The 27,248-nt window shown below is 48.6% G+C and overlaps 1 protein-coding gene across 1 annotated transcript in view; it reads right to left on the reverse strand.

Annotated features, from left to right (window-relative positions):
* Positions 1-27,248, reverse strand: part of LOC117074081 (plexin-A2) — a gene marked incomplete at its 3' end in the record, with an annotated part of 200,122 nt that continues 172,874 nt past the window's right edge. The window contains exons 13-21 of the mRNA XM_033195314.1: positions 17,898-18,049; positions 11,635-11,752; positions 9,539-9,675; positions 8,124-8,291; positions 7,878-7,971; positions 2,728-2,967; positions 1,939-2,082; positions 1,381-1,615; positions 1-71 (exon numbers count right to left, since the gene is read on the reverse strand). Coding sequence (XP_033051205.1) covers positions 1-71; positions 1,381-1,615; positions 1,939-2,082; positions 2,728-2,967; positions 7,878-7,971; positions 8,124-8,291; positions 9,539-9,675; positions 11,635-11,752; positions 17,898-18,049 — 1,359 coding nt within the window. The remainder of the gene's footprint in view (positions 72-1,380; positions 1,616-1,938; positions 2,083-2,727; positions 2,968-7,877; positions 7,972-8,123; positions 8,292-9,538; positions 9,676-11,634; positions 11,753-17,897; positions 18,050-27,248) is intronic.

Genomic DNA, 27,248 nt, shown 5'->3' on the forward strand with positions numbered 1-27,248 from the left:
CAGGTAAGGGATTCCCGAGCGGTCCAGGTCACTGGTCAGCTCATTGATATCCGTCTGGAGCTCAGCAAAAGCTATGAGAATAAGCACACAGACAGGCTCGTGGGGAAGCCCCAGTCGGGGGAGGAGAAAGAGGGAGAAGAAATTTGCAAAGGAGGAGGGGAGGATCTAGGGTGTAGAAACTCTGAGGATTATGGGGGTGTGTCTCCAGAGGGCAGGGCTACTTCCAGCCTATCTTTTTTAGGTGGTGGGGAAATGGCTGATTTTTATGATATTTTCTCCTCTGTACTTATCTATAATTTTCAATTTTCTCTTTACATATTACAAGTGTAGTTACAACAAGGAAAAAAGAATATCATGATTGGGCTGTTTAGTAAAGATTCCGGAGGTGTTGGAAGCAGGTGAGAGACTATGGCTGAGGGGGTCCAGCAAAGACCAGAACAGGCAAAGTGCTGCCCTTTTCCAAGCAAGACAATAAATCAAGATGCAAAAGCCTAGGGGAGGCCTGGTCATGAGACGCTTAGCTCAGAGCCGAGTTTGGGACGGGAAGGGCTTTAGAAGCCTCACCTTGGTGGTGGCACACCTGTCTTCCTGGCTCCTTCCTCTCCCAAACTCACCAGCCCTGTTGCCAGGAAGAGCCTTGGCTCCACCTGTCCTATTTCCCAGCCCAACTCTTCCCTGTCATCCAGCAGAGGGCTTGTTTCTGATCTTGACATTTGCAGCAAAAGGAGAAATGTTTTCATTCCTAATTGAGCTGTTTACCCTGAGAGCCTGCCAGGTCCTCAGCCTGAGAGGACGCCAGGTACACTCGTCACCTCGAGGCTGTGGTTGCATGGTACACAGCAGAAAACACAAAGTGCACTCCCACACACATCCACAGCCAAGGACACCAGCAAGTGGCGGCCTTCAGAGCACTCAGCCTGCAGCACTGATGGCAAACAAACCCTGGGGCAGATGAGGCAGGTGCTCTTCTGCCTTTCCTGCCGTTGCTCTCACGTGCTGCGAAGATAGTGTGCAAAAAATAGGAGCTGGACACTCCTGTGGGGAATCTAGAGTCTGAGGCTATAGAGCCTGGGGGCTCTGACTGTGGGGACATTGAGGACCTGAGAGAGAGAAGGTGTGGGCCAGATTGTGGGATGAGTCAGGGCGAAGAAGAGACTAGAACAATGTAGTCGGACCTGGGTCCTCATGCAGTGGGCATTCTTCATTGGACATTTCTGGCCCTATGGGCAAAAGAAGTTCTGGGAAAACAGAGGTGAAAGTGGAATGCAAAGGCATGGCTGGCAACAATGGGAGTAAAGATGGGAGTTGTCTGCAGGGAGAAGGGCAATAAGGCAGGTGGAGAAAGAGGGACCCAGCAAATGAGGGTGTGCTTCCACTAACCTTCCTTGCACTCCAGGGCCACGCGGGACTCCAGGTTGTCCATCTGCATTTGCAGCCGCTTGAGAGTGAGGTCATTTTCTCGAGACTTGCGCTTGTAGGCAATGAGGACGATGATGACGATGATGAGGAGGAGGCTGCCGCCGGCCGCAATGCTGACGATGGCTGGCAGGGTCAGCAAGCTGTCTGAGATGACACTCACCGAGCCAGGCGAGAACACCATCCCGCCCACGTGAACCTGTGCATTGTACACACACAGACGCACACGGATGCACAAGGTGTAGAGCCCTGGCATGCCAGCAGATCCTTACAGTGCGAGGAAGGACATGACAGACCACAACCACACAGTGTAGATCTGAATAAAAAGCAACTTCCTGCCTTGGCATCTGCCTTTCTTTTCTTGTGTTCTCAGCTTATATCCATTTTGATGTAGGACACAGAGATGAGGAGATATGGAGGGGGTGAGTCAGACAACGAGGCAGAAGGGAGCCTTTCCTTAGGACAGATCACACATGCACCACGAGGCGGGGAGGAGGCACTACAGAGGAGGGGCTCACTCACCATGACCTTGTGCTGCCCAGTGAGGTTGGGAGGCTCGCAGAGAAGCTGAGTCTCAGATACAGTGACAGCGCAAGGGGTCTCTCCAATGAACACAGTGTAGTTGAGTTTGGCCCCTCCAGAGGCAGGAGGGCAGAGGTTTTTGCCCTGTAGAGAATAGCAGTCTTTATAGCCATAATTGACACATGCATGCACAAGTTAATTGCCTACTTAAAAAGAGATTAAGGAGAGGGGGAAGGGCAGCAGCACAAAAACCAGGAAATGACTCCTTGGCAAATTTTTGTGGAGGGGACTTCTAACAGCCGTGATCTAGAGAGAAAGAGAGAAAACAGAGGCAGGAGAGAACGAAAATGAAGAAGAGAGTGGGAAAAACACAGGGGAGACAAAACACTAAACAAGAGAAAACTTGGGGGAGGATACATGGGATTTCATGAAAGTAGTGCGGCAACAAATCACTTGGATGGACAGTGCCAGGGACTGTGACCTCTTGAAATGTGTGTGCAGGTACCTGTGGCCACAGAGTGGGCGGAAAAGGAAACAGTTACTCCCAACTCACTGCAGTACCTCTGGTTCCCAAAGCTCACAAGAACAAACAGAAATATTCTAAAATATTTCTTGAGAAGCCTGGATATCGCTTGATGGGTCAATATCTATCCATGAGCTCCTTCTGTAGGAAGGAGACAGCTTTGCAGGTTCGATAGCATAGAAAAGAGAGCCAGAAAGAAAGGCCAGGAGTGTGCGGGGCACTCTCTGGCATCGCTGCCCCTGGTCCTCTCTGGTGGGCATTCATACCTTAAGAATGATGGGCGATCCCGGCTTTTGATCCAAGACTCCAGTAGGGCTGAGCAGTTCAAAGGTCGGGTTGGGGTAGTAGATAAACTTGGTGTCGTTGTAAATCAGCAAGGATTGGACATTGTTAAAGACAAATCCGAACTCATCTGGCCGTTCTACAGTGTCCAGGCCAGGGCGGTAGTCCGTGGTCAGAGAGGGTGCCAGGCAGGTGAGGGTGGTTGTGTTCACGACTTTACACACCTAAGAGATCCAGAGCACAGCATTCACACACTGAGTGCCTGGCAGACAGAGCCCAGGGGCCCGCAGCCATTCTCCAACCCTCTCCCTGTTTTTGTGTCCCGTCACTGGGTTTACTTGCTTGTCTCCATTCCGTGGGAAAGCCCTCCAGGAAAGGGCAGTGAAATTTTGGGGGAGTGGGGGGCATTTTAGCTTCTTCATTAATTCATTCACCAACACTATTTGGGCATCTAGTTTATAGTTTGTGCTGGTGCTGTGCTAGGAGGTGGGGCTATAGAGTGAAATAGTCACAGTCTGGAGGGGAGACAAACAAGCATTACAGTCTAGTCCTGGAAGAGGGCCTGGGGCATGGGGGACACACGGCACTGTTGGATGCATGCAGGGACGTGAAAAATAAATGCCTTGGTAGGGAAGGACCAGCTACTCTAGGAGTGTCTGTGTGTGTGCATGAGTGTGTGTGTGTGTGTATGTGTGTATGCGTGTATGCACACACATGGGTGTGCACAGCCTGAAGCAGGGTAGGAGTGACTCATGGAAGTTTTCCCATGGAAGAAATGAATGAAATTTAATCTGAAGAATGAGTAGGACTTACCTAGATAAGGAGAGGGAGGGGGAGGGGAACAAGTTCCAGGCAGAGGGAGCAGCACCAAAAGGCCTGGGGACAAGGGAGCATGGGATGTTTGAGAAAAAAGTAGGACAGAATAGCATAGTGTGTGTGTGTGTGTGTGTGTGTGTGTGGTGTGTGTGTGTAGAGTGTGGAGCAGGAAGTGGTACGAGATGAGCACTTTGCCCAGTATGTAGTAGGTGTTCAGTTAATGTTGATTGAATACTGATGAAAAATAGGATTCTGCAACTCTCTAAATGTTTTTTGGGGTTTTTTTTGGTTTTGTTTTTTGAGATGGAGTCTTGCTCTGTTACCCAAGCTGGAATGCAGTGGTACAATCTCGATTCACTGCAGCCTCTGCCTCCCGGGTTCCAGCAATTCTCCTGCCTCAGTTTCCTGGGTAGTTGGGATTACAGGCATGTGCCACCATGCCCAGCTAATTTTTGTATTTTTAGTAGAGATGGGGTTTCACCATGTTTGCCAGGCTGGTCCTGAACTACTAACCTCTGGTGATCCACCTGCTTTGGCCTCCCAAAGTGCCAGGATTACAGGCCTGAGCCACTGTGCCCAGCCCTCTTTAACTGTTTTATGCAGGACCTCTCTCTCTTCTCTAACCAAGGGCTCCCTAACTCTGCACTGGGACAGAAGCTTGGTTTTGACACAGAGTTCATGATATCCTTTTTCTCTTGGAGGACTCTGGTGCCAACTAAAATCATGGCTGGGCTGGTCCAGTCCCTCCTTAGCATGAGCTGTGCCATTCTCTCCTGTGGAGGTCTGGTTCTGGGGCTGCCCAAGACAGCAGTCAGACTGCAGAAACCACTAAAGGGCCCACGTGGGGCTTGGGAACAAAAACCCAGACTCCTACTCCCTCTCTGCCTGGCTCCCACACGGCACAGCTCGGTTTCAGCTTTGGGAGCAGCGGCGTCCCAGCAACAGCCAGGGCATCTCTGAGAACTCAGACTGCTTAAGCACACGCTGTCCTGGCAGGTCCACACATGTTGTGCGTCTGGCCAACATACACACACACAAGCTTCATGTTCAGAAACCAAGACTGTGTGTGAAATTGCAAAAAAAGCTGACACTGCATAGAGATTATGTCAGAGCTTCAAGTCCAAGTCTTAACCCTTCCTTTCCAGAGGGAATTTAAGAGTTTAAACAAAACGGCTCACTGTGGCCTTTATGCTGTAGTGGGAGTGAGGACACATTCCTGCCCTTTCTCTGGTGCAATTCTGCAGCCCCTTATGAACCTAATGCCCCTTTCATGTTCCAGCAGGGTGCAATGAGGCATGGGGAGGTTGAGGGGTTTGGTGAAATGGGTACAGCTGAGCCAGGGGGTCCCAATTCCTGGGTTCTGCAAGAAGACACAGAGCCTTGGTAAGCCTCACTACCAACATCTTCCTCTCTGCTGGTCCTAGTCTAGCTTCCCTAGACCAGGCTCCTCAACGAATAAGCAAATCACTCCCAAGCAAGAGGCCTCTGTACGCTTCCTGCCCCATGCTGCATCGGTACTTTGTTTGCCAAACATTCCTCTGGGTTTGGCGGCTTCACTCTGGCCCTCCTAGCTATCCACTGGGGCAGCTTCAAAACCCAAAGGCGAGGGGTAGGCCCAGGTGTGCTGAGGATGAGATAGGGCCCAACCAGGCAGGGTTTCAGGGGCAAAGTGCCTCCCTCTCTCCTACCATTCCCGAAAGCGGAAGCACAGGGCAGGGGTTCTGAGTCTCCCATTCTGGAGCCGGTTGACGGAAAGCTACATTCCTGCATTCTTCCCTCCAGGTCTGCCAGCCTGTAGATACCAGGCAGGTCACCACTGAAGCTGAGAGCCCCCAGCTCCCCAGAGGGCAGAACTGCTTCTTAAGTCCTTGGAACATTGAGATCATGGTGCATGGGGCTGGAGGAAGCGCTGAGAACATTCCAGCCCAGGGCTGTAAATGAGTCCTGGTGAGGGGGCAGGGGGATTGGGACCTGAGCCTTCGGCCACAGGTGTCAGGTGTGGGGAAGGAGAGGGGCTTCCCAGCCCAGGCTTCTCTTCGATGGCTTCCTGAGGACTAAGGCTGAAGCCTTTGGAGGTCACGTACTCACCTCCAAAATTATCTCTAGACTGTATTAATTATGTCTTTTATTTTCTGTATGCCGATGCTTTGACATCTGGGGCCTTGCTGACTGGGGAGGGAATGTCCCTCCCAGGGCAAAATCCTAGCGATAGCAAATAACTTGCCTGTGAGCCTGCCTTTCATATACAGAAACCAATCCAGACCCCACAGCTCAACTGCCCCTTTCCATTCTATCCTCATCCCCTAATTATTCCAGGACCAGGCGCCAAATATCTAGGGACAGCCCTGGGCCCGAGCCTGCTAAAATGACTCAAACTAGCTGATCCTAAACTTGCTTACCCTGCTGTGCCTGTTCCTTCCTGCAGAAACCACATAAAGACTCTTGCCACGGTTTCTCCCTCCACCTCCAGGCAGACCAACCCTGGTGCTTCCCCCTGTGACCCCTGGGGCATGGGTTGCCCTCTTCTCTTGGGATCTGATCTATGAGTAGAACAAATTATATTCTGGTCTTGCCATACCTGAATAATAACAAAACCTATATTTTAAAACATGTATCTAATTTGTTTGCTTTTTTTTTTCTTATCCTTCCTGGGTATGAGTTTACCATTCTTGTTCCCATACCTCACTCTAGACCCTGGAGTTACCTGTGAGCTTCTGGGGACCCTAAGCTTCAGTCTGGAAATGGAATGGGCGCCTAGGCTCTTTTGCCCATGGATCAAGTTTTACACCTGGTACAAGGAGGCATGCGCTCACTTAGCCCAAAAAGGAGTGACCGTGGTGGATACCGAAGGTGTGGTACGAGTGCCCCTACATCTCCGGAAGGATGGTAATGTCAAGCCCACCAGCATTTCATGTGACCTAGTTACGACAAGTCTGGATGTTTGGAATCCACCTTGGCTCTTCCACCAGTCACCTTTATGATTGGGGGCAAGTCATTTAACCTTTCTGACCTTAGTTTCCTCTGCTACACAATGAAGGGGTTGCATCAGATGATCCCTGAGACCTTTCCATATCTAACCTTCTAGCACTCTGTCATTTTATGTATCTTCACGTTTCTTATGGAAGCCTCAAGGACCCTGGAAATGTGTCAGGGGTAAGAGGGGAGACACAACACCATCTTCTCCATCTCCATCTTAGCCTAGTCAAGCCCCTGAAGGTCAAAGCAGTAATATTAGTAATTTCTATAAAAAAAAATGGCCATAGTAGCATCTGCTATAATATAATTATGAATATAATCATGTTTCAAAAAGTATTGTCTGAAAGAGTGAGATGGAGCCTAGAAAAATGATTAAAAAATTTACAACGTACCAGACATTCTATCCCTGTGATAAAGACAACTTTTTAAAAATTACAAAAATTACATGACTCTGCATGGAAGACTAATATAAAATGTCCAAACTGATCATCTTAGCAAGCGGGGTGGAGTTATCTGATGCAGTGACTAGCATTTATCAACTGCCAACCTCATGCTGGCCACGGGCTGGCAGGTTATGAAGCTGGGGCAGGTCTGCTTGTCACCATTCATAGCTGAGGGGTGGAGGATCCGGAGGTTAAATGACTTGACCATGCTTGTACAGCTAATAAATGGCAGAGCCCTGCTTCCCTTCCAGACTTGTCTGAATCTGGGGCCAGAATTTCTCCAACCACTCCCAACATGGGTTTTCATCGGACCTCAAAGTCAACCTGTCATAAAACAGGAGTCCTTTTGTGCTGTATTATAAACTCACAAGCCAGTACCTTGATACACTCACTATATCACCTTCTGACAAGACATTGTACTGTCATTATACTATAAAAATCATTGTAGGGCTGAATATGGTGGTCCATGCCTATAATCCCAGCACTTTGGGAGGCCAAGGCAGGAGGATCACTTGAGCCCAGGAGTTTGAGTCCAGGCTGGGCAAAAGAGACCTTGTCTCTAAAATAATAATAATAATAAACTAGTCAAGCAGGCACCCGTGGTCGCACCTACTCAGGAGGTTGAGGCGGGAGGATCTCTTGAGCCCAGGAGGTTGAGGCTGCAGTGAGCTGTGGTTGCACCACTGCACTCCAGCCTAGGTGACAGGGTGAGGCCATGTCTTAAAAAAAAAATTGTGATGTTCAGGTATTTGGACCATGATTCCAGGCTCAGAATCTTAAGCCAGCTTTCCTCTTGGGTATTCAGGGGCTCCAGTGCCTAACCCAGAGCTCATCCCATTGCAAAACATCAACATAGAGCTGTGTTTAACAAAGGCTAGGGTGGACAAACAGTTACTCACATTGACAGATTCTTTGCCGTTGAATTTGACTCGGATCCTTGGCTCCTGAATGACATCCAGGTTGAAGCCTGTGATGGTCAGGGGCGTGTGGCCACTGGAAACAGGCAGAGGCTGGGTTAGGCAAAAACCCCCTCAAATCTGGCATGGTAAACCTCCACCTTAGGGAATACTCTCATGAGCCAGACTTGGGCTGCAGGGATCATGCTGGGTGGCTTCCAGGTGCATCCCTCCCACCTTCTGCCTCACCTGGCAATGCTCCACTCTGGCTCGATGCGCTGGACCCGAGGGTCATCTATGTACTCAAACTGCAGGTTGTTATCCACACGGGCTCGGTCGACACTCACAGAAACAGGGACTGGGCCAAGGCCATTGGATGATGGAGGTGAGACACACACGATCTCACTCATTGACCTCCTGACAGGGAGACAGAAGGAGGGTTGAGAAGAAAGGCATGGACAACAAGAGGTGCCCACTGGCTTGACAAGGGGCTTTCCTTGGTCTGGGAGTACGGCCACAGAAGTGTTCTCTCATCCTTTTATATTCTATACGATGGAACACATCCTGCTTCAGTGTAGATCAGTGCCCCAATGGATTAGGGAGGTAGCAAATTGGAGAAGGGGGTTAGAAAATGAGGGGCTGCCGGGCGCGGTGGCTCATGCCTGTAATCCCAGCACTTTCGGAGGCCGAGGTGGTCAGATCACCTCAGGTCAGGAGTTCGAGACCAGCCTCAACATGGAGAAACCCCATCTCTATTTAAAAATACAAAATTAGCCAGGCATGGTGGCGCATGCCTGTAATCCCAGCTACTCGGGAGGTTGAGGCAGAAGAATTGCTTGAATCTGGGAGGCGGAGGTTGCGGTGAGCTGAGATCACGCCATTGCACTCCAGTCTGGGCAACAAGAGCAAAACTCTGTCTCAAAAAAAAAAAAAAAGAAAGCAAAAGAAAATGAGGGGCAGGGATAGGGTTTCATGGACTTTGGGGAACGCCTCTTTTCTGGATTTTTTTAGAATATAAGTATTTAGCCAGTGCTTAGAATCTGGTCAGGCAGTCAACAAATATTCACTGAGCACCTACTGTATATAGCAGTGAATGCACAGTCCTTGCCCTTGTGGAATATGCAGTCTAAGAAGGAGATAATCAAGTAGATAATCAAGAAGGATTATCAAGTAGATAATCCTGGGCAAACTGGGTTCTCATCCATGGATTCTTTCAGAATTCTCTATATCTTCAGGGCTAGGGGAGTGCTGGCAAATGGTAGGTGTTCAATTTTTTATATACAGAGGATGCCCTGAACATAAGTCTGTGCTTTCTAAGAGCTGTGGTTATGCAATCTCTGTGTTTCTCAAGTCACCATAGTGAGGACTTAATGAATGCTTGATCCTAGCGGTGACTGGGGAGCTCCTAGGAGCCTCCTTCATCTGGTGTTCTCATGGCCCTCACTTCTCATTATTTTTAGAAGTATCCAGCCCCTTTCATATATGGGATATAAACTGACAAGTGGCATGTATTTCTCACAGTGACTGGTATGGTATTTGGGTCTAGGTGTAGCGAATAATATGGAAGTGATGGGGCAGGCCTATGAATGAACATGCACAGTAACATGTGTACAGCATGTGTCCCAGATGTGCAGTCTTCTGGTGGGCCTTCAAGTTCATCTCACCCATAGAACTCGCAGGTCTGGTTGCCCAGGTAGACTGCCACGCTGCTCCCAGCCCCAAGGTAATGCCCGGTGATGGTTACCATAGTGCCTCCTGACTCCGGACCTCGGATTGGGTTGAGTGACAGCACAGAAGGGTTCTTTGGAAAGAAGCAGAGAAATGACTACAGCTTAGGTTTTGTCCAAAAGGATGGACCATGGTTAGATCTAAAGATGGGAGAGACTGTTTTCATTCTGGGCATGGTGGTACTTGTCCTGTGCTTTTTAATCCTAAAAGCTCACTCTGCTTACTCCAGAGGTGAGAACCTTTCTAAGAATCATCTCTGGGCATGTCTGGGAAGGCAGAAGAGCCACATGCTGAAATTAATTAACTCCCCAGAGTCTCATGCTCATAACAATGAAGGGAAAGCAGAGGTGACACTGACTAATCTATCAATTAGTTTACAAATTGAGAACAATTTGAAAATGCTTTTCTATCTAGAGCCTGTACTGATTTTTTGGGCACAAAATCGATGGGGCTGAATAAAGCGTCCCTGCCTGGGTTGGGCCACCGAGAGGCTAAAGTCCTCCATTAATGGCCCATGTACATGCCCTTCTGTCCTTCCCTAAGCATAAGAAGGGCACAGCAGGGCACCTGGTGCAGAGAGTTGTCAGTAAATGTTAGGATGGCTTTTCAGACCCTCATCAGGAGGATGGCGCATCACTAGCTGGGGCTTTCTACTAAGCTCACTAAGTAGTAAAATTCAGCCTGAAGCTTAAAAGAAATGCCTAGCCTAAAATGAATCAGGCGGCTGACCTAAATCAGAAAAGAATTGCTTCTGCCTGGAGAGCAGTGGAGTGGAGTGAATTGGAAAATACATTTAACTGAGCAACTATACAGGCATGAATTCTAGTTTGCACCAGCCATTCATCCGCTGTGCATCCTGAGGCAAGTTTTCAGATCATTCTTTACTCCTCTGTCAAGTGAGGAGGGTGGGCTAGGTTATCTCTAAAGCCCCTCTCAGCTCTGACTTTCTCCGGATTGTCAGAGTGCTGACATTCTCCCCAGCTAGTTCTCCTGCCTTTGCTTCTAACACAAATGCCCACTGCCCCTGCCCCTGCCCTGAGTAAGAGATGGAGTAGGTTGGCTGCAGATAGGGCAAGGTACTCTCCAATCTGAGAGAGGAGCGTGTAAGAAAAAGGTGGAGATGCCAAGATAAGAAGGCAGAGGCTAGAAAACCTGAAACAAGCAGTAAAATGCTTTACAGAGAATAGAATTTTGTGCTCTAAAGATTTTTTAAAACTCTCAGCAAGGCTGGTTTGACCCCATCTGCTAGTGTTAATGCCTTTTAATGAAGTACTCCATGTAGCAATGTAGGTAAGTGTCAGAAAAGAGACTTCGGGGCTGAAGAAGCCAGGTTATTGATTCAGTATGAATATAGCCCCGCTTGGCTCCAGGGCCCCGGAAGCAAGTTATTGATTCAGTATGAATAGAACGCCATTACAGAAAAAAAGTCTTTGCAATTTGACTACCTGTTGCCTGCGCATAAAGAGATGTTTTCAAGTGTGAGTGTGTGAATGTGTGTGTGTAACTATAGTAGTATACAGAGTGACTCTGGTGGTCCTGTGCACAGATACACATCCCTGCCAGATTTCAGTGACTCTTCTAAACTCCCACTTAAAATATCCTTGGCAGAAAACAAAGCATGTGGATAAATATAGACTTATTTAATTAGGTCCCTCAGGCTATGCATCCTCATTAGGCTAGAATTAGACTAAGATATTACATTGGTGGAACAAGAGGCAGTCCCTCCCCGCCCCCAGTCTAGGATCCACTTTCTAAGAAAGGCTGGATTTTGCCTTATTTAGAACGCTGACCTATGGCCCTCTGGGACTCCTAAGACTCCATAGCTTTGTTAATCACAGGCCCATCTCATCCTGGAAAGACAGGCTCTGAAAGTAGCAAGACCAGAAGCTGCCTTATCTGGAGGGTCCCTTTTCTCCTCCTTGGTCTGCAAGAAGCCTGTTGGTAGAGGGGATTGGGGGCTTCCTGGGAGGAGTCTGGAGCATGTGAGTGCCCTCCCTGGGCACCGGCACCCGGCCCTGGACCCAGTACTCACCACGAAGGTGTACTGCTGATGGGACTTGGTCATGAACTCTGGCTTACACTCGCCAATGCACAGGCGCACCGGCCCGGAGGTAGTTCCCACGAGGGCATGGCCCATCTCACAGACAATCCTGGGGAGAAGGCAAACCTTCTGGTGAGGGGCTGGGCAAGGGCTGGCATCCCTGCCCGCTTGCTCTCCCAGTCATGGCAAATGAGTCATCACAGTCTTGCAGTAATGCCAGACCAAGAGAGCTTGGTCATCCATCTTGCTGTGTGACCTTGGGTACAGTGCTTTCCCTCTCTGGGTTTTGGTCTCATCTGTACAGTGTGAAGGTTGAACTGGATCATCTCTAAAGCCCTATGTGCCTCTGATATGCTCTGCTGCCTAATTCTGTGGTTCTCCATGTCTAGCGCAGTGGCTAGCACTGGGTAGGGGCCTAGAATTTGTGGAATAAAGGGAATGTCCAACAGAGTGATCTAAGGTCAGCAATCTAGCTGACACTCTCTCCTGTGTAACAAGCCGACATTGCTACACTCCCTAAAGGAGTGGGTGAGGGCGTGTTTGCCAAGCCAATTCAATTGTGGTTTGCTTCCTGTAGTGAGTTTTTAAAAGGGGAGAGATAATCTGGTGAGACAGTGAGAGCTCAAAGAAGGAGCTCCCTGCAGAACGGGAGGGGTGGAGTCCTGCGGCAGTAGGCAAAGGGGTGGGAGCTGGACGAGTTCATTAGGCCAGCAGGTGACACTGGCCTTTCACTTCATCAAGGGCTAAGTACACCCAGTAGAAGAGGCAGTGACACGGCCCTGAGTGAAAGTCACGTCTCACACTAACGGGAGAGCTGGAGGGAAGAGGTGTGCAGCGCTGTCTCTTGAGCTGCCCAGATCAATACCCCTAGTGATGACTTCCCTGGCGCCTGAGAACAGTTACACAAGCACATTTAGATACTGGTTGCCTTAGCCACGGTAGCCTTCTAGAAAGGGTGGGCAGCTGAGGATGGGGAGAGATGAAGGAATCACGGACTTGGGGAAACTCTTGCCTGGAATGTCCGGGCCTCGGCTGGATGGGAGAGGGCCCTGACAGTTTAGCAAAAAAGAGCTTGGGAACAGAGGGAAGGATTTTTCCTTTCCTCCCAACATCATTTCGGAGGTTCAGAGCAGTCTGGTGCTGCTAGTAGGTTTGCTTAGTGGAAAGTCAGAAAAACAGACCCCATCTCCACTAATCCCCAGCATTATCCTGGCACGGTGGGGAAGATCCGTGTTTAACCGAGCGATGCTTATCTCAACAGCTTCTCTAGGAAGGAAGGTAACTAAACAGAAATTTCATTTTGATGTAATAAAACTTGCATTAAACAAATATGCTGCATGCTCACACACACGGCACGCCACTGATCTCCATCTCCTTCATAACAGTTAATCCCAAATAACTACTTTCACTCCTGGCGAATATTTACTTAACATGCAATAACTGTCTTATTATGTTTAGCATATTAGATTCAACAAGAAAGTACTGAATGCATATGGAAGAATAGTCTCTTTTCCCTTTCTCTATGAATCAATCAATTAATTATGAACCCGAGTAAACATGATAGTGATGGTCAATTAATATTTTACACATAACTGTCTCCTGAAACCCCATTAGGGGAGCATTTGAGAAGCTCAATTTAAGGTACCGTGTGGTTATCTTCATGCTGCTACCTGCGTGTGGTTAACGACTCTCCCATCCTGTTTCCTGGGCCCTGGCAACCTGCTGCTGTTTCAGGTCCCTGACATCCTGCAAGTGATGCCCAGCATGCTCAAGGAGCTCCAGGGGAGGATCAACTGGCTATTGTGGGCAGTGTCGGGGGAGAGGAGGGAAGAGAACAGGAGGAAGCAGGTACGTTTCTCTCCCTCTCTTCTAATTAGGGTTTTCTTGTTACTCAGTCATCACCCTCAGACACTCTGCTGGAGTGATCTTAGAGAAGAAAAGGAGGAAGAAATCATCACAGGCTTGAAGTTCAGGAAAACAGAAATAAGAGAACATGTGAAGGTCATGGGCAGCATGGAAATGTTCTTCCCTGGGTCCTGGGTCTGTGTAGGAAAGGAGAAGGCCTGGAACAGTCCTGGTCAGCTGCCCCTGTGTGGAGCTAATGACGGGCCCTTGGCACACTGTCTCTTCTAGGACATTTTCCTGCTTGGGGCTCATGTTTCAAAAGAAAAGCAGTATATTCAAGTGCCTAGGAGAAGAGTGATGACTGAGAGGTGGATGCCACCCAAGTGTCCAAGGAGGGGCACCTGTAGTTGGAAAGGCAGGATGCAGGGGTCCAGGGGCTGTGCTGGGGAGGAATCAGAGTTGGCCATGGGTCGCTTTTCTCGGGCATCAGCTGAGCCCCCGTCTCAGCTGTGGAGTGAGTGTGGAACGAGTGGGCAGAGGGCTGTGGTCAGCAGTGGGTTGTAGAAAAGGGTCTGGGCAGGAAGATCTAAGAACTGGAGAGTCCTAAGAAAATCAGGCAGCATTGCAGACAAACTCTAATCACCTCAACTCTTCTTCCCTTTCATTCCTGGGACCCAGTGCCTGCAGGCAAGGGTGGAAAGGGCTTGAAAGTATTTGTTGCAGGCACTTGTTATTTGAGTTCAGGAAGATAAGGAGTTAAAGGAAGAAGCTAGGGCAGCTGCAGGGAGTGGAAAGGGTTATATTGTAGAAGGAGCATTATGCCATAGTAGATTCTAGACCTTAATAATAAGAACTACAGTTTACTGATTCTGCCAGGCAGTCTACAAGACAGGATCTCATGCCATCCTCAGGCTCTGCTACAGAGTGGATCTTATCTCCATTGTACAGGCAATGAAACTAAGGCTCAGAGATGCTAAGTGACTTATCTATGGCCATAATTCTGGTAAGTGGCAGAGCCCTGATTCAAATCCGGGTCAGTTCGACTCCAGAGCTCACACTTCTGACCACTCCCCTCTACTGCCAATAGATTTAGTGGGATGCTCTGTACATCTTTCAAGGAAGGGACAGTATGGATATGGCAGCAATGGTAGAGGTGAGGTTGTTGGCAGGGGGTGGTAAGAAAGGCTGAGCTGGGTTCCTCAGGTTCTGAGAGCTAACCACTTGTCCCCTCTATCTTCTTGGTTGTAGACAACCATAGGCAGTGGTGTGCCCACCACCACCTCCTCCAAGTCTTGCAAGTCAGCAAGATTGGCTGATTTCTTGTGGTTTGATTTCTTGTGGCCTCTTGCCTTCCCTGTCTCCTCCCTGTGTCCCTGGTGGCTCTGGGTTCCCTATGTATTGTTAGGTGACAATAGCTGGAGATGCCTAGATTCTCTCCTTATAAAATGGGAAGTTGGACCAAACAGCTGTCCAGCTTTGACATCTGAAGACCTGACTCCTCCTGGTGCCAGGGGTCTTCCGGAGGCACCTTAGTGCCACAGGTAATCTTTACAATGGGAGCTGCAGATTCCATGGGCATACCATTTACTGGTTTGGACATCCAAAGGACCACTAAAGCCAATGTAGAAATCATCTATTCCTAAATATCTATTTTCCAGATGAGATGTTTGAGGAGCAGGGAGCAAAGTAACTTGCCCAAAGTCACCTGGTTCATCCACAGCTGAGCTAAGGCTTGAGCACCAGTCTCCTGAAAGGCAACCCAGTACCCTTGCCCACACTACACCACCTACCATAGACTTGCAGAGATGGTGCCTTGCTCCCTGGGGCAGCAGCACACACACATCTCACATCCACCCCACAGTGGCTGAGTTCTCAGGTACAGCAGATGAGAGGGAAGCAGCCTGAGGATCTGAGGGGAATCTGTCCCACGTGGAGCCCCTGTCCCAGGAGGGGCTGAGCTGCAGCCTCAACCTGCATCCCATGGTCCAGGAATCTTCCTGTGACTGAATCATCCAGCCTTCCACAGACCTGTGGGGTGCTGATTGCAGGACTAAGCGGGGCCCTTTAACCAACATTAACCTAATTGCTGAGTGATAGATGGCACGGCACAAGCATATGGTGAATCATTACCGTGCTGGCGAATCCTGCCCGCGCCCGGGACTCTGCACCAGGCCCTTTTAGCCAAATTCATCTCTCACAGACATCTGTAATGATTGTGCCTGCTGCTCACTGCCCAGGATGGAGGCTTTAATGATGTTAACAAACTCTGAAACCTCGGGAGTGGTAACGAGCCCGGCACGGCTGGAAACCAGGGCTGCATCCAGCGAGGCATGGGGTGTGTTCTCTGCCTCCTGCCTACCCCATACCTGAAGTAGTGGTTTTCTGGAGCGACCACCAGCCTCTGCAGGAATGCATGGGGACCGTTCCCCTCCCCACGCTCCTTTCATAGCCTCACTTGTAGCTTCTCTTGACACTTTCTTCTCCATGACCCTGGGTGCGGGGTGAGTGCAGTACATTTCATTTCATAAATAGAACTGAAATTCCTTACATTTGGGCAGCACATTAGGCTAATGAAGGTCACAGAGATTGAACAGCTTGCTAAGGTCTTAGGGCTGGTCAGTAGAGGAGGCAGGTCTAAAACACGGCTTCATTCCAAACCTCATATGATTCTGAGGGCCAGTTTCCCAGGAATTTGCACTTCTCAGCTAAAAGCCTTACCTCCCACCCTCACCCCATACCCTAGCCCTTTCCTTTGGATTCCTGTGGCATCTCACCAAGTCGGATACAGGTCGGTATCCAGGGGCCCAAGGGAGGTCCTTGAGGTTGAGGTGGATTTGGGGTCATGTAACTGAGCACCTTGCCCAGTCTGGCAGGGTGCGGGGCTCTGTAAAGATGGTCTGCCAGGAGGCCTTCTGTGGGTGCCCTGGCTCCTGCCACAACAGCCTTCACCTCTTTTCTTGGCTCAGAAGCACTATTTGTTTCCTTTCCCTTTTTCCATCTTCCTCATCTCTTTCCTATAGGCTCAGCCAGCCTTTCCTCCAGGACTCATTCCTTGCAGGAATAAGGCTGTCATTGAAGGAGCAGACCTGAAGGATCTGAGAGATCAGGCCAGCTCTTTCTTCTCCCCTGCTGTGGCTGGCAGGCATCACACAGTCCTCAGAGTCTGGGAATTCACCCCTTTGGACTCTGACACTTCTCTGGACCTTGCGAGAATCATGGCCTCCGAGCCTCAGAGCTACACACTGATTCGTGGAATTTCGGACTGCTTCTGTCCAGGAGTTGTGCGCCCTCACTGTTGTGGAAGGGAAGTAGCCCTGCATTAGAAGTCAGGAGACTCAAAGTCTAATTCTGCCTCAGCCACTTATGCCCTGAATGAACTGGGGAAAGTCATTTCACTTCGCATGAGTCCTTTGCTCTCTGCTGCTTTGCAGAATGACGATAACAATATTTACGTCTCAGAGTCCTTACCAATTAAAAATGAGATAGTGGATGAGAAAGTGCTCTGTTAACTGCAAAGTGCTGATGGAAGATAAAGCGATGTCATTTTTATGGTTGCCACTAAAGGCAGGCTGTGGTCGGGGGAGTGGGGGATCAGAGGAAACAACCTGACCTGGCAGAGGGTTGAGAGTAAGGGAAGGAAGTCCCTGCCCCAAAGTCATGCTCTTGCTCATGCTCCCAGTACCCCCTGCAGAGCTGTGTTCACAGTGGAATCAGAATGGCTTGACCCAACTGTCCTGATAAATCATGCAGAATGATTTGGCTGCTTCCCTGCTTTCTCCTTTGGAGGGGCAGCCTTCCCTTTTCCATCCTCCCGCCCCCAGCTCCATGCCCACCTCCTGCCCACCAACTCCACAGCAGGCTGCCACTGCCAAACGAACACCCCAAATTGGAACATATGTCACTCCTGGAGCCCCGTTCGCCTGTCCGCCACTATATGCCTATTTTCTAATTTCTAGCTGACATTTCCCTTAGTGAAATAAATGAATTTGCTCCGGCGGAGGCCCTGCTTGGATTAAGCTGCTGTCAGAGCCCCATACACCAAACAAATTGTTGCCCACAGTCCACCGTGCGGGATGCATTCCAATGGGGGCTGGCAGGGGGAAGGGCTGGGGGAGACCTAGGAGGAAACACTCAGTCACACCGGTGGGCAGGCAAAGACTCAATGAGAGACGGTCAGGGCCGGAGCCCTGATGCCAGAAGAGCCAGGGAACAGGGAATCAAACAGAATGAGACCGCCTGAGGGTGGAGGTGAGGGAGGAGGGGGCTCTGGGGAGGCTTCTGGGGCAGGTCCATGGGAGGAGAAGGTAATGGGAGATGAATCATGGAAAAGGCCCAGGGAAAGGAAAGAGGAGTCTCTAGTCTCCACTCTGAAGCTCCCATGGGAAAAGGGCCAGCCAGGGCAGACTCACTGCTCAGCGATGATGTATTCCCCTGGAAGGGGCGTGCAGGGCACCCCAGCCACCTGCACATGGTGGGCGATCTCGGAGAAGTCCAGACCCAGGTTCACGCCATGGATGGTCACTCGCGTCCCTCCTTCCGGCGGTCCAGACACCGTCAAAATCTGCAGTAGGAAAATGGGATTAAAATTTGGGTTGGCCACAGGAACAGAAACAGCAGCACCCTTCCCCCTCCCCCAGGGAGGTTTAAGAACCTATGGGCACCAGGAATTCTGGTGAGTGACTGTGTTTTGTCCGCTTTTTAGGTTATCTCGGATCTTTACATCATGCTCTGTTTTACACTACTTCCTCGGTTCTTTAGGTCATTCATTCATTCATTTACTTATTTAAAAAATTATCAGAAAGAATACTAGACTCAAGGCAGAAAACCATGGTTTGAGACGTATCTCTAACTCACTAGTTGCCTGATTACGATCAGTCACATAATGTCTCTGAACTTCAGTTTTCTTAGTTGTGAAGGAGGTATAATAATTTCTGCCAACCTCGAAGGGAGCTTGGAAGAACCAAATAGAAGGTGTGCTAGGGAGCACTTTGGAAACCAGAGGACTTTGTAATTGTGACAGTGTTATTATTGCCCCTGTTGTGTTCTAGAGCCTGTTGGGGGTACAATGATGAATACGGCAGGAAATTTGCCCTTATGAAACTTAGAGTCAGGGAGGATGAGATAAAGGCAGTTCATGAATACCACTGATTTGGGGTATACAGGGGTAAGACAGATACAGAAGGAAAACAGTGGGAGTGCAGGGAATAGAGTTTAGGTGTGGCTGCAGGGGAGATGATCAAAGACGGAAAGTGCATTTGACACTGTTCTGCAAAAAACATCCTATGGCACACGCTAGGACCAAGAAGAAATAACTTTAGGATGTTCCAAATCTTTGCTGGCTGCCTGTTAGCAAGGATTGCTTATTTATTCATTCCTTAATTCAGCCCCCAAACACTGGAAACAGAATAGCAGAATCCGGGTCTCTCAAGATATAATACAGTTCTATCCGGGAACAGACCAGGCTCTTGGAAAAATGCAGCTCTTTGGGATCCAACAGTCCCCAGTGAGTAAGTTCACACTTTGGCCAATAGTTATGTGAAGCAGGAAAAATAATTAGAAGTGAACTCAATCCTAAATAGCAGAGGAACATAGAATTTCATAACTGGAAGGGATCTCAGAGCACCTTATTCTAAGATCCTTACTTTTCACAGCAAGATGCATGAGACCCAGAGAAGTCAGGGATATATCCAAAGTTTTGAACAACTTGTATACACAGTTGTAAAAAGGTCAAGTGTTCTTTTTACTACATCCTAGGGAGGGCAGGATGAAAGAAGCAAGGAGCCAAAAAAAAGGGGACTTGATGAAGATCGAGGGTCCACTAGAATCTCTCAGAAGAGGATACCTGGGCAGAGCCACAGCCTAACTGTTTTTGGACAGTTCTGGACAGTCTCCCTCATGACCCTGTATGTGCTGGTGGAATGTCCGATGGGGTGGCAGGGTCAGTGTACCCAGGGGTGGAGATGATGGATGAGTACAGGTGAACATGCTGTCGAGAGATCTGGAGACCCTTCTTATCTCATTGCTTCTTGGCAGATACACTGCTCCCTTCCTGTGATGTGGGCACCATGAATTGTGCCGCCAATTCAGCCACCAACCACCAAGTGATAGTGAGAGAGAAAAGATGCCTCCTTCCCTCACTGCCCGGCTGATATGCTGTTCAGACTCACAGTCTCTTGGTAAGTTGGCTGCAGAGCCGGGACTTGAACTCAGACCTCCTGCCTGTCTATCCTCCGTAGGACAAAGATGGTTCTGCCTCTTTCCCTCTGTCCCATCCAGGCCCTGAACACTCTTATCTGGAGGCTCATTTTACCCAAGTCACCTTGTCTATGGCTCTGACTCTCTTGTCTGAAAATATCTCCCTTATGAATAAAAATAAACAACACACATGAAATGAATCAAGGGAGATATAGTCAAGGGGACTCAGAGGTGTCTCTGTATGCTGGGGGTGAGGGTGGGAGAAGGAAGGACAACTTGGAGAGGAAGGAACTGGCATGAGGAACTGACAGCCACTATAGCTCTTCTGTCCCTGCACTCTAAAAATATCCAACAATAATCCATCCTGGCTGTTCCAGTCTCCCCTGGCACGGTTTCCTCAGGGACCTGGGACTCCTAGGCTCTGTGAAATGCATACTCGTTAATGAGAAACGGAAAGGGCTGCTTCCTTACCTGCTGCAGGAGAGCATCCTTAGGAGACAATTTGCTTTTAGTTCCTGGTTCTCTTTTAATCCACTTGGAATGAGCTTCACCAGCCCCTCCATCCCCTTCCCTAGCCACCTGGATGGCATGAACCCACCTACCCAAAGGAACTGACAAAACAGTGTTGATTGGTTCTCTCTCCTTCCCCTACTTTTATTTCTTAAAAAACATTCTTTTGCTCGCTGCAGTTAGTTACAACCTTTCAGAAAAACTGTGAAATGAAATCTTTCTGGAAAGCCTAAAAATATTTCTGTCTTGCAGGTAGCATGTGGGGACTGCATTGTGGATCCTCAGCGGCATTGGCAGCTTCCATGGGGTAGCTTCCTCCTGCTGGTAATTCACTGTAGTGCTTCCCTTCCAACATTTGAGGATCAGTGGCAGACACATGGTTGTGGCCATTGGGGTGCTGTAGGGTCTATTTGTTAGCACAGAGCTGCTCAGAAGCATAATTCAGCTTATATTGTTTAGAGAAGAAGACTTTTTTTGGGGGGCAAATTACTAGCAAGTATTATAATCTTGGCATGAAGATACAAGTGAGATAGGTAGTTCCAGCTAGCAGCTGGGGGAATCCAAGCCGGGGGAATCAGTATCCTTGTGGGTCATTAAACCAGATCCACGGGGCTTGGAAAGTGCCTGGGGAGTGTAGGGTCTTTATAGCGGTCTTCTTTCTGTGCTGTGTACCATGCTGGCAGCATCCGGGGTAGGTGGCAAGGGAGTTCAGGGGACAATGAAGCAACTATCATGCTCTGGGGCTTACAAGAGACACAGCTTAAAGCTTCCTTGCTTAAAGCAAAACTGATACCTAAAAGCCTGAATTTCCAAAACATAAATGAAGTGGTGATTATCTGATTTGCAAGTGGATTCCCAAGGCCTCCATTACGGACGACTTCCAAATCTATATGGTTGGCGCAGGCCCCTCTCCTGAGCTCCACAGCCATATATCCAATTGCTACTGAGCATCTCCACTTCCCCATTATGTTCCTCAGGCGCCTCAAATTTCACCAAGTCTAAAAATGAACTCTTAATTTTTCCTCCTCCTACCCCCAAGCCAATTACCCTCCCAGATCCTCTTTCAAGGTTAATGGACTCACCATGCACCCAGCCAGGAATTCTGCAAGCACCTTCAACTGTTTCTTTCTCTCATCTACCACGAATAATAAAGAAAGTCACCAGGCCCTATCAGTTCTCACTCCCAGGTGTCTTTTGAACCCATGTGTTCCAGAGTAGGTGTTCAGCAGGGCTCCATCCTCTCCTACCCACACTAACCCCAAGGGTTTGCATGTAAATCTACTTTCCAATAGCTGCCAGGGTGACCTTCATGAACACATACTTGACCAAGTTACTAGTTACTTGCTCTAAAAACCTTCCATGGCTCTGGCCATTGCCAAGGCAAAGTCCCTAATTCCTAAGGCTGGCCTGGTAGGTGTGGTCTTTCTGATTCTGATCCCTTTTACCCCTTCTGCCACACTTTCTATTCAATAGCACATCATTCACGTCCTACCCTCTCAGTGGTTCCTTTCTACATCACGCTCTTTAAAAATCTCTGAGCCTTTGGACATGTTACCCATTCACCTCCAGCTTAAAAATCAGAGTGGCTCAAGGTGGAAGTCTGCATGCAGAGTGCAAAGGAACAGAGAGAGGCACCCTGTAGAAGGCAGCTTCTGTTGTCTGAAGCCTTCCAGGCAGCTGAGAATGAGTCTAAGGGCCATGCCATCTCTGTGGTGAGCCCGGGAAGCAAGGACCCTGCATCCCGCCTTCTGCATTTCTTCTTAGGATCAAGTATTTGAAGATGGCCAGGGAGAGGAGGCTTGGTGACAAAGAATTTCTTCTCCAGAGAGGGAATGAGCAGAATCTTGCAGGACACCACCTCAGACCAGGAAGCCGCAGGGTCCCAATCCCCCCACCCGCACCAGCCCTGCCCAACACACACAGAGACCATGTCCCCAGGGCTCTCTCTTAAAAGCAGCTTTTGATTGCAGGGCACTCAGGTCTGCATTCCACAAAGTTGGCTCTCCTGGAAGCCACGTCTGGCCTTTCTACATGGATCTATACAGGGGCAATTTGGCTGAATCCCCAGCTACTGCTTGCAGGACTCTAAGCAAGTTCTTCCAGATTTGGATGGAGCTGAGAGGCCGCAGGGGAGGGGAGAGCTCATCTCCCACAGAGGTGAGGATGAGAGGCTGTGGTGGAGTCATATGGAGTGCCCCAATGACAGAAGGGAAACCAAAGTACAGCCAGCATGTTAGGCGGATCCATGTCTTGGTCAGTTTCAGATAGCTCTATGTTGCTGGCTACACTCAGGTAGGGGAGAAAGACCATCTGATGCTGGGAGAGTGTCTGCAGAAGGAAGAGAGTAACCTCTGGAATCAGGCCTGAATTTAAATACCAGCTCTGACACTTACGAGTTATGTGACCTTGAATCTCAATATCCTCATTCAAAAACAGATAATAATGCTTGCCTCACAGGGATGATGTGAAGATTAAGTGAGATAACATTTGGAGAGTTCTTAGTATGCTGGTTTAGAGAGTAGGTCTTGATAATTGGTAATCTCCTTCCCTGCACTCTGTCTTTGTAGATGACTAAACATGGGATGTCAGAATTGGCAGGGTTAGAGGTGATGGAGGGCAACACATGGATGAGGGAGCTCATCACAGATGTTAGGGTGACCCAAGGTGCAAAGAGCGCTCATGGGACTATTGGAGAATGCCCGAAGCCTGAGCTTGGGCAGAGAGTGGTGATGCCGCCATAGTAGGGCCCTGGCTTTGGTGAGTTCTGTGCCCTGCACAGAAGCAGATTCAGAGCCAGACATCATCCTTTCACCCAAAATAAGTTTGGAAGAACACTGGCCCTGTACAAAACGTTCTTTATTATTTCCTCTCTCCCTTCTGGCCATTTCTTCTTTCCCTGGCTATCAGCCATTCTGGGGTAGGTGCAGCATTCCACAATGAACTCAATTAATTCTTTCAGGGAAGTACTTCTGAATGAGACACCCACACAAACAAATGATTTGACAGTTTGGGGGGGGTGTGTGTGGTGTATGTGCGTGTGGTAGGGAGGTGGAGAGAGGGAGAAGGGAAGTGAAACGTCAAATCAGCAGGGAAGACCTTTGGGTACTGACTCATTTGAGCCCCATGCTTTTCACTCCGTATTATACCGTGGACTAGAAGTCTATCTGAATTCTCCCCATGTGGATCTCAGAAGTGAGAGCTAGAAGAAGGGGATTGGAGAAAGAACATCCTAGAAGCAGCCTGCTGCTGTTGAGTTGGGGTGAAAGGGGTCACTGAAGCTCTCCCCTCTGTGCTGTGCTGGCACTGCCTGTGTGCCCTTCCTCTGCCCACCCCTCACACTTGGGACCCCCCAGAGTCCTGGCCCTGTCCTCTTACGGACTACAGTCTTATGCTGCAAATAGACGTTTTGGTCAATGATGGACCATATATACAACGATGGTCCTTTAAGATTATAATGGAGCTGAAAAATTCCCACCACTTAGTGGCATTGTGGCAGTCATAAGTCGTAGGAAAGCCGAGGGAAGCATATACAATTACATACAGCACATAATACTTGATAATGATGCTAAATGACTAGGTTATTTGTTTACATACTTACTATATTTTTTATTGTCATTTTAGAGTGTACTCCTTCTACTTCTTAAAAAAAAAAAGCTAACTGTAAAACAACTTCAGGGAGGACCTTCAGAAGAGATTCCAGAAGAAGGCATTGTCATCATAGGACACCACAGCTCTTTGCGTGCTATTTCCCCTGAAGACCTCACAGCAGGACAAGATAAGGAGGTGGAAGACAGTGATATGGATGATCCTGACCCTGGGTAGGCCTAGGATGATCTGTGTCTTTGCGTCTTAGTCTTTAACAAAATAAGTTTAAAAAGTTAAAAAGTGAATTTCAAAACTAGAAAAAAATCTTACAGAATAAGGATATAAAGAAAGAAAATATTTTTGTACAGCTATACAATGTGTGTGTTTTAAGCTAAGTGTTGTTACAAAGGAGTCAAAAGGTTAAAAAATTAAGTCTATAAAGTAAAAAGTTATAGTAACTGGCTGGGCACCGTGGCTCGTGCCTGTAATCCCAGCACTTTCGGAGGCCAAGGTGGGCGGATCACCTGAGGTCAGGAGTTTGAGACCAGCCTGACCAACATGGGGAAACCCCGTCTTTACTAAAAATACAAAATTAGCTGGGCATGGTGGTGCATGCCTGTAATCCCAGCTACTCGGCAGACTGAGGCAGGGGAATCGCTTGAATCGGGAGGTGGAGATTTCAGTGAGCCGAGATCGTGCCACTGCACTCCAGCCTGGGCAACAACAGTGGAAATCCATCTCCAAAAAAAAAAATTGTAGTAACTAAAGTTAATTTACAACTGAAGAAGAAAACAATTTTTAAATTAATTTAGTATAGCTTAAGTGCATACTGTCTTTGCAGTTTATGGTAGTGTACAGTAATGTCCTAGGCCTTCATATTTACTCACCACTCATGGAACTCACCCAGAGCAACTTCCAGTCCTGCAAGCTGGAAATGGTAAATGCCCTAAATATGGTGTACCATTTTTAATCTTTTACATCATATTTTTACCAGCCCATTTTTATGTTTAGATACACAAGTACTTACCATTGTGTTACAATCGCCTATGGTGTTCACTACCAGTCACATGCAGTACAGGTGTGCAGCCTAGCTGTGTAGTATGGTACACCATCTAGGTTTATGTAAGTACCTGCCATGATGTTCACACAAGGATGAAATTGTCTAATGACACATTTTTCAGAATGCATCCCCATGGTTAAGTGATGCATGACTGTACGTGTGCTTGCTGGGAGAGCTCAGGGGTCCCCACAGCTATAGGGTATAAAGTCTCTATGCATTTGACATGCTGTTGTTCCCTGTGCTGGTCAAGCATGTCCACTGACAAATGCCTACCCATCCTCAAGTCTCTACTCAAAAGATGCCCCCCCAGGGAGGCCTCCCCTGACTCCTTTAGCAGATTTAGTAGCCCCTTCTCCTACCCTCCCACTTCCCTCACTGAACACCTCCAGGACCACGATTGCCACACTACACTGTAACTGCTTATTCCCTCAATAAGACAATAACTATCTTGGGACAAGGGACTATCTAGCTTTTCTTAGTAAATTAATCCTTAGCACACTGCCTGGAACAGAGTAACTGTCAATAAATATCCCCAATTCCCTGTTAAAAGGAAATGCTGGTCTCAACCAGATACTAGAACAGACTGTGTTCTTTAATGATGACTGGAGGAGTGGAGGTACGTAACTGTTGCCTGAGAGTGATGTAGTATTTTAACATCGGGATCATTAAACAGCTCTTCCTGCAATCTCCCTTGCTTTAATTTAAACCAATTTCTGGTTTGATTCCCCATCGAATGGAGGACTGAACAGCTGCCTCCTCATCAAACATCTTTTAGCTACTGAAGACAGCAATTAAGTCACCCCTGGCCTTTGCTTCTGCAGTTCTTCCAGCCTTTTCACTGAAGATCTTGGTTTCTAAACCCTTTGATCATTTTGGATGCTTTTCTCTGGACCCTCGGATTTCTATGCATCTTTTGAGAGTGTAGTGACCCAAACTCGGGTTGTGGCTTCAGCAAAGGCCTGATTGATTGATGTGCAGTAAGGAGGGCCTGCGAAGATGACTTCCTTTGCTTGTCACACACGCCATTAACTGGGCTGGCCCTGGGCAAACCCAGTGGAGGATAAACATTTGGTATCTTTCCCATGTTCTTTTGTGTTTTCCTCCTAGGAGTTCTTTCCCTCATTTTAGGCACTTTTCACTCAGCTGTTCCCTCCTCCCTTTCTGTATTTGTATACAACAAGTACAGAAAAATGTATTTGCATCTTAATGGGACTTTAAGTTGTGTTATTACTTGGCCTTAAGATCACTGATATCTATTGACTGGTTGTGGAATAAAAAGTTTGTCTATTGTTTGCAGGATTCAGAGGGAAAATAAGGGAAACACTTTAGGGTAGAGAGCTCAGGCTAGCAGCGCTAAACCCTGCCCCAGGAGCAGTCAGTGACCACACCCAGGTAGAAAGGTGGCTAGTTTAAGTCCTGGCCATGCACTTCTTGATCTGTACATGTTAAGCCGGGAAGACTAGGCCAGCAAGATGTGGGATCAGGCAGGCATGCCTAGGTCACAGCACGTATGACGATGGCAGGGGACTAAGCAGGAGATTCCTATCTTCTGCTGAGGCCCTCTCAAAACTTCCAGGAACCTCTGGTTTAGGGAGTCACTTCACCTGCTCAGACCGCATCTTGACAGCAGCACAGCCCAGCTGAACCCTGGAGAGTGCCAGGGCACCCCAGCTAAATCTGTGTTCCTGCCAGACCCTGTCATGTTTGTTTTCCTCCGTGGGTGCCATGACCTGGAAAGCAGCTGCCGTGATGCTGCACCCGACCTCATTCTTGCAGCCACTAATTGAACAGTTCGGAGGGAACTGTGCCACAAAGCAGCCCAAGGGCAAGAGCAGATGCAGCCGATTAATTACAGCTGGGGAGATGCGAAGGGCTGCACCGGGGAGGCGCTGGAAGGCCCAGGGGCTTGGCAGCCTGGGAAGTGAGTGCTCAGGTGGGCTGTTCCTAGGTTCAGCCTCAGGCAGAGCCTTGTTGGGGCAGGGTTGGGGCCAACTTCAGAGTAGGGGCTTGTCGGGGCAGAGGAGCTTGGTGGGAGCTTCACAAAGCTGAGCTCCCGTTCTAGACACCCTATCTTCCTCTGGTTGTATCTCTGGGCTCATAGAGATGGCCAGAAAGAAGCCAGAAGCAGGGCTTCAGCTCCAAGGTATTGAAGATTCTAAGAATGATGGCTGCTGCTTTCACATTCTTTAAGTGCTTATAATGAGTAAGGAATCATGCCAGGGGCTTTACATATTTTATCCCACTGAGGGCTCAAAACAAACTATGAGGTGTTATTATCATTCCCATTTTTCAGATGAGAAATAGTGTCCCAGAGAGGTTAAGTAACTTGTTTAAGGTTCCACAGTAAGTGGCAGAGCCCAGCCAGGTTTATCTAACCGCTGCTTTTTGCCTTCCCACAGCACTGCCCCGG

This window comes from Trachypithecus francoisi, unplaced genomic scaffold (genome assembly GCF_009764315.1).
Source record: "Trachypithecus francoisi isolate TF-2019V2 unplaced genomic scaffold, Tfra_2.0 Lachesis_group5, whole genome shotgun sequence".
NCBI classification, from domain to species: Eukaryota; Metazoa; Chordata; class Mammalia; order Primates; family Cercopithecidae; genus Trachypithecus; species Trachypithecus francoisi.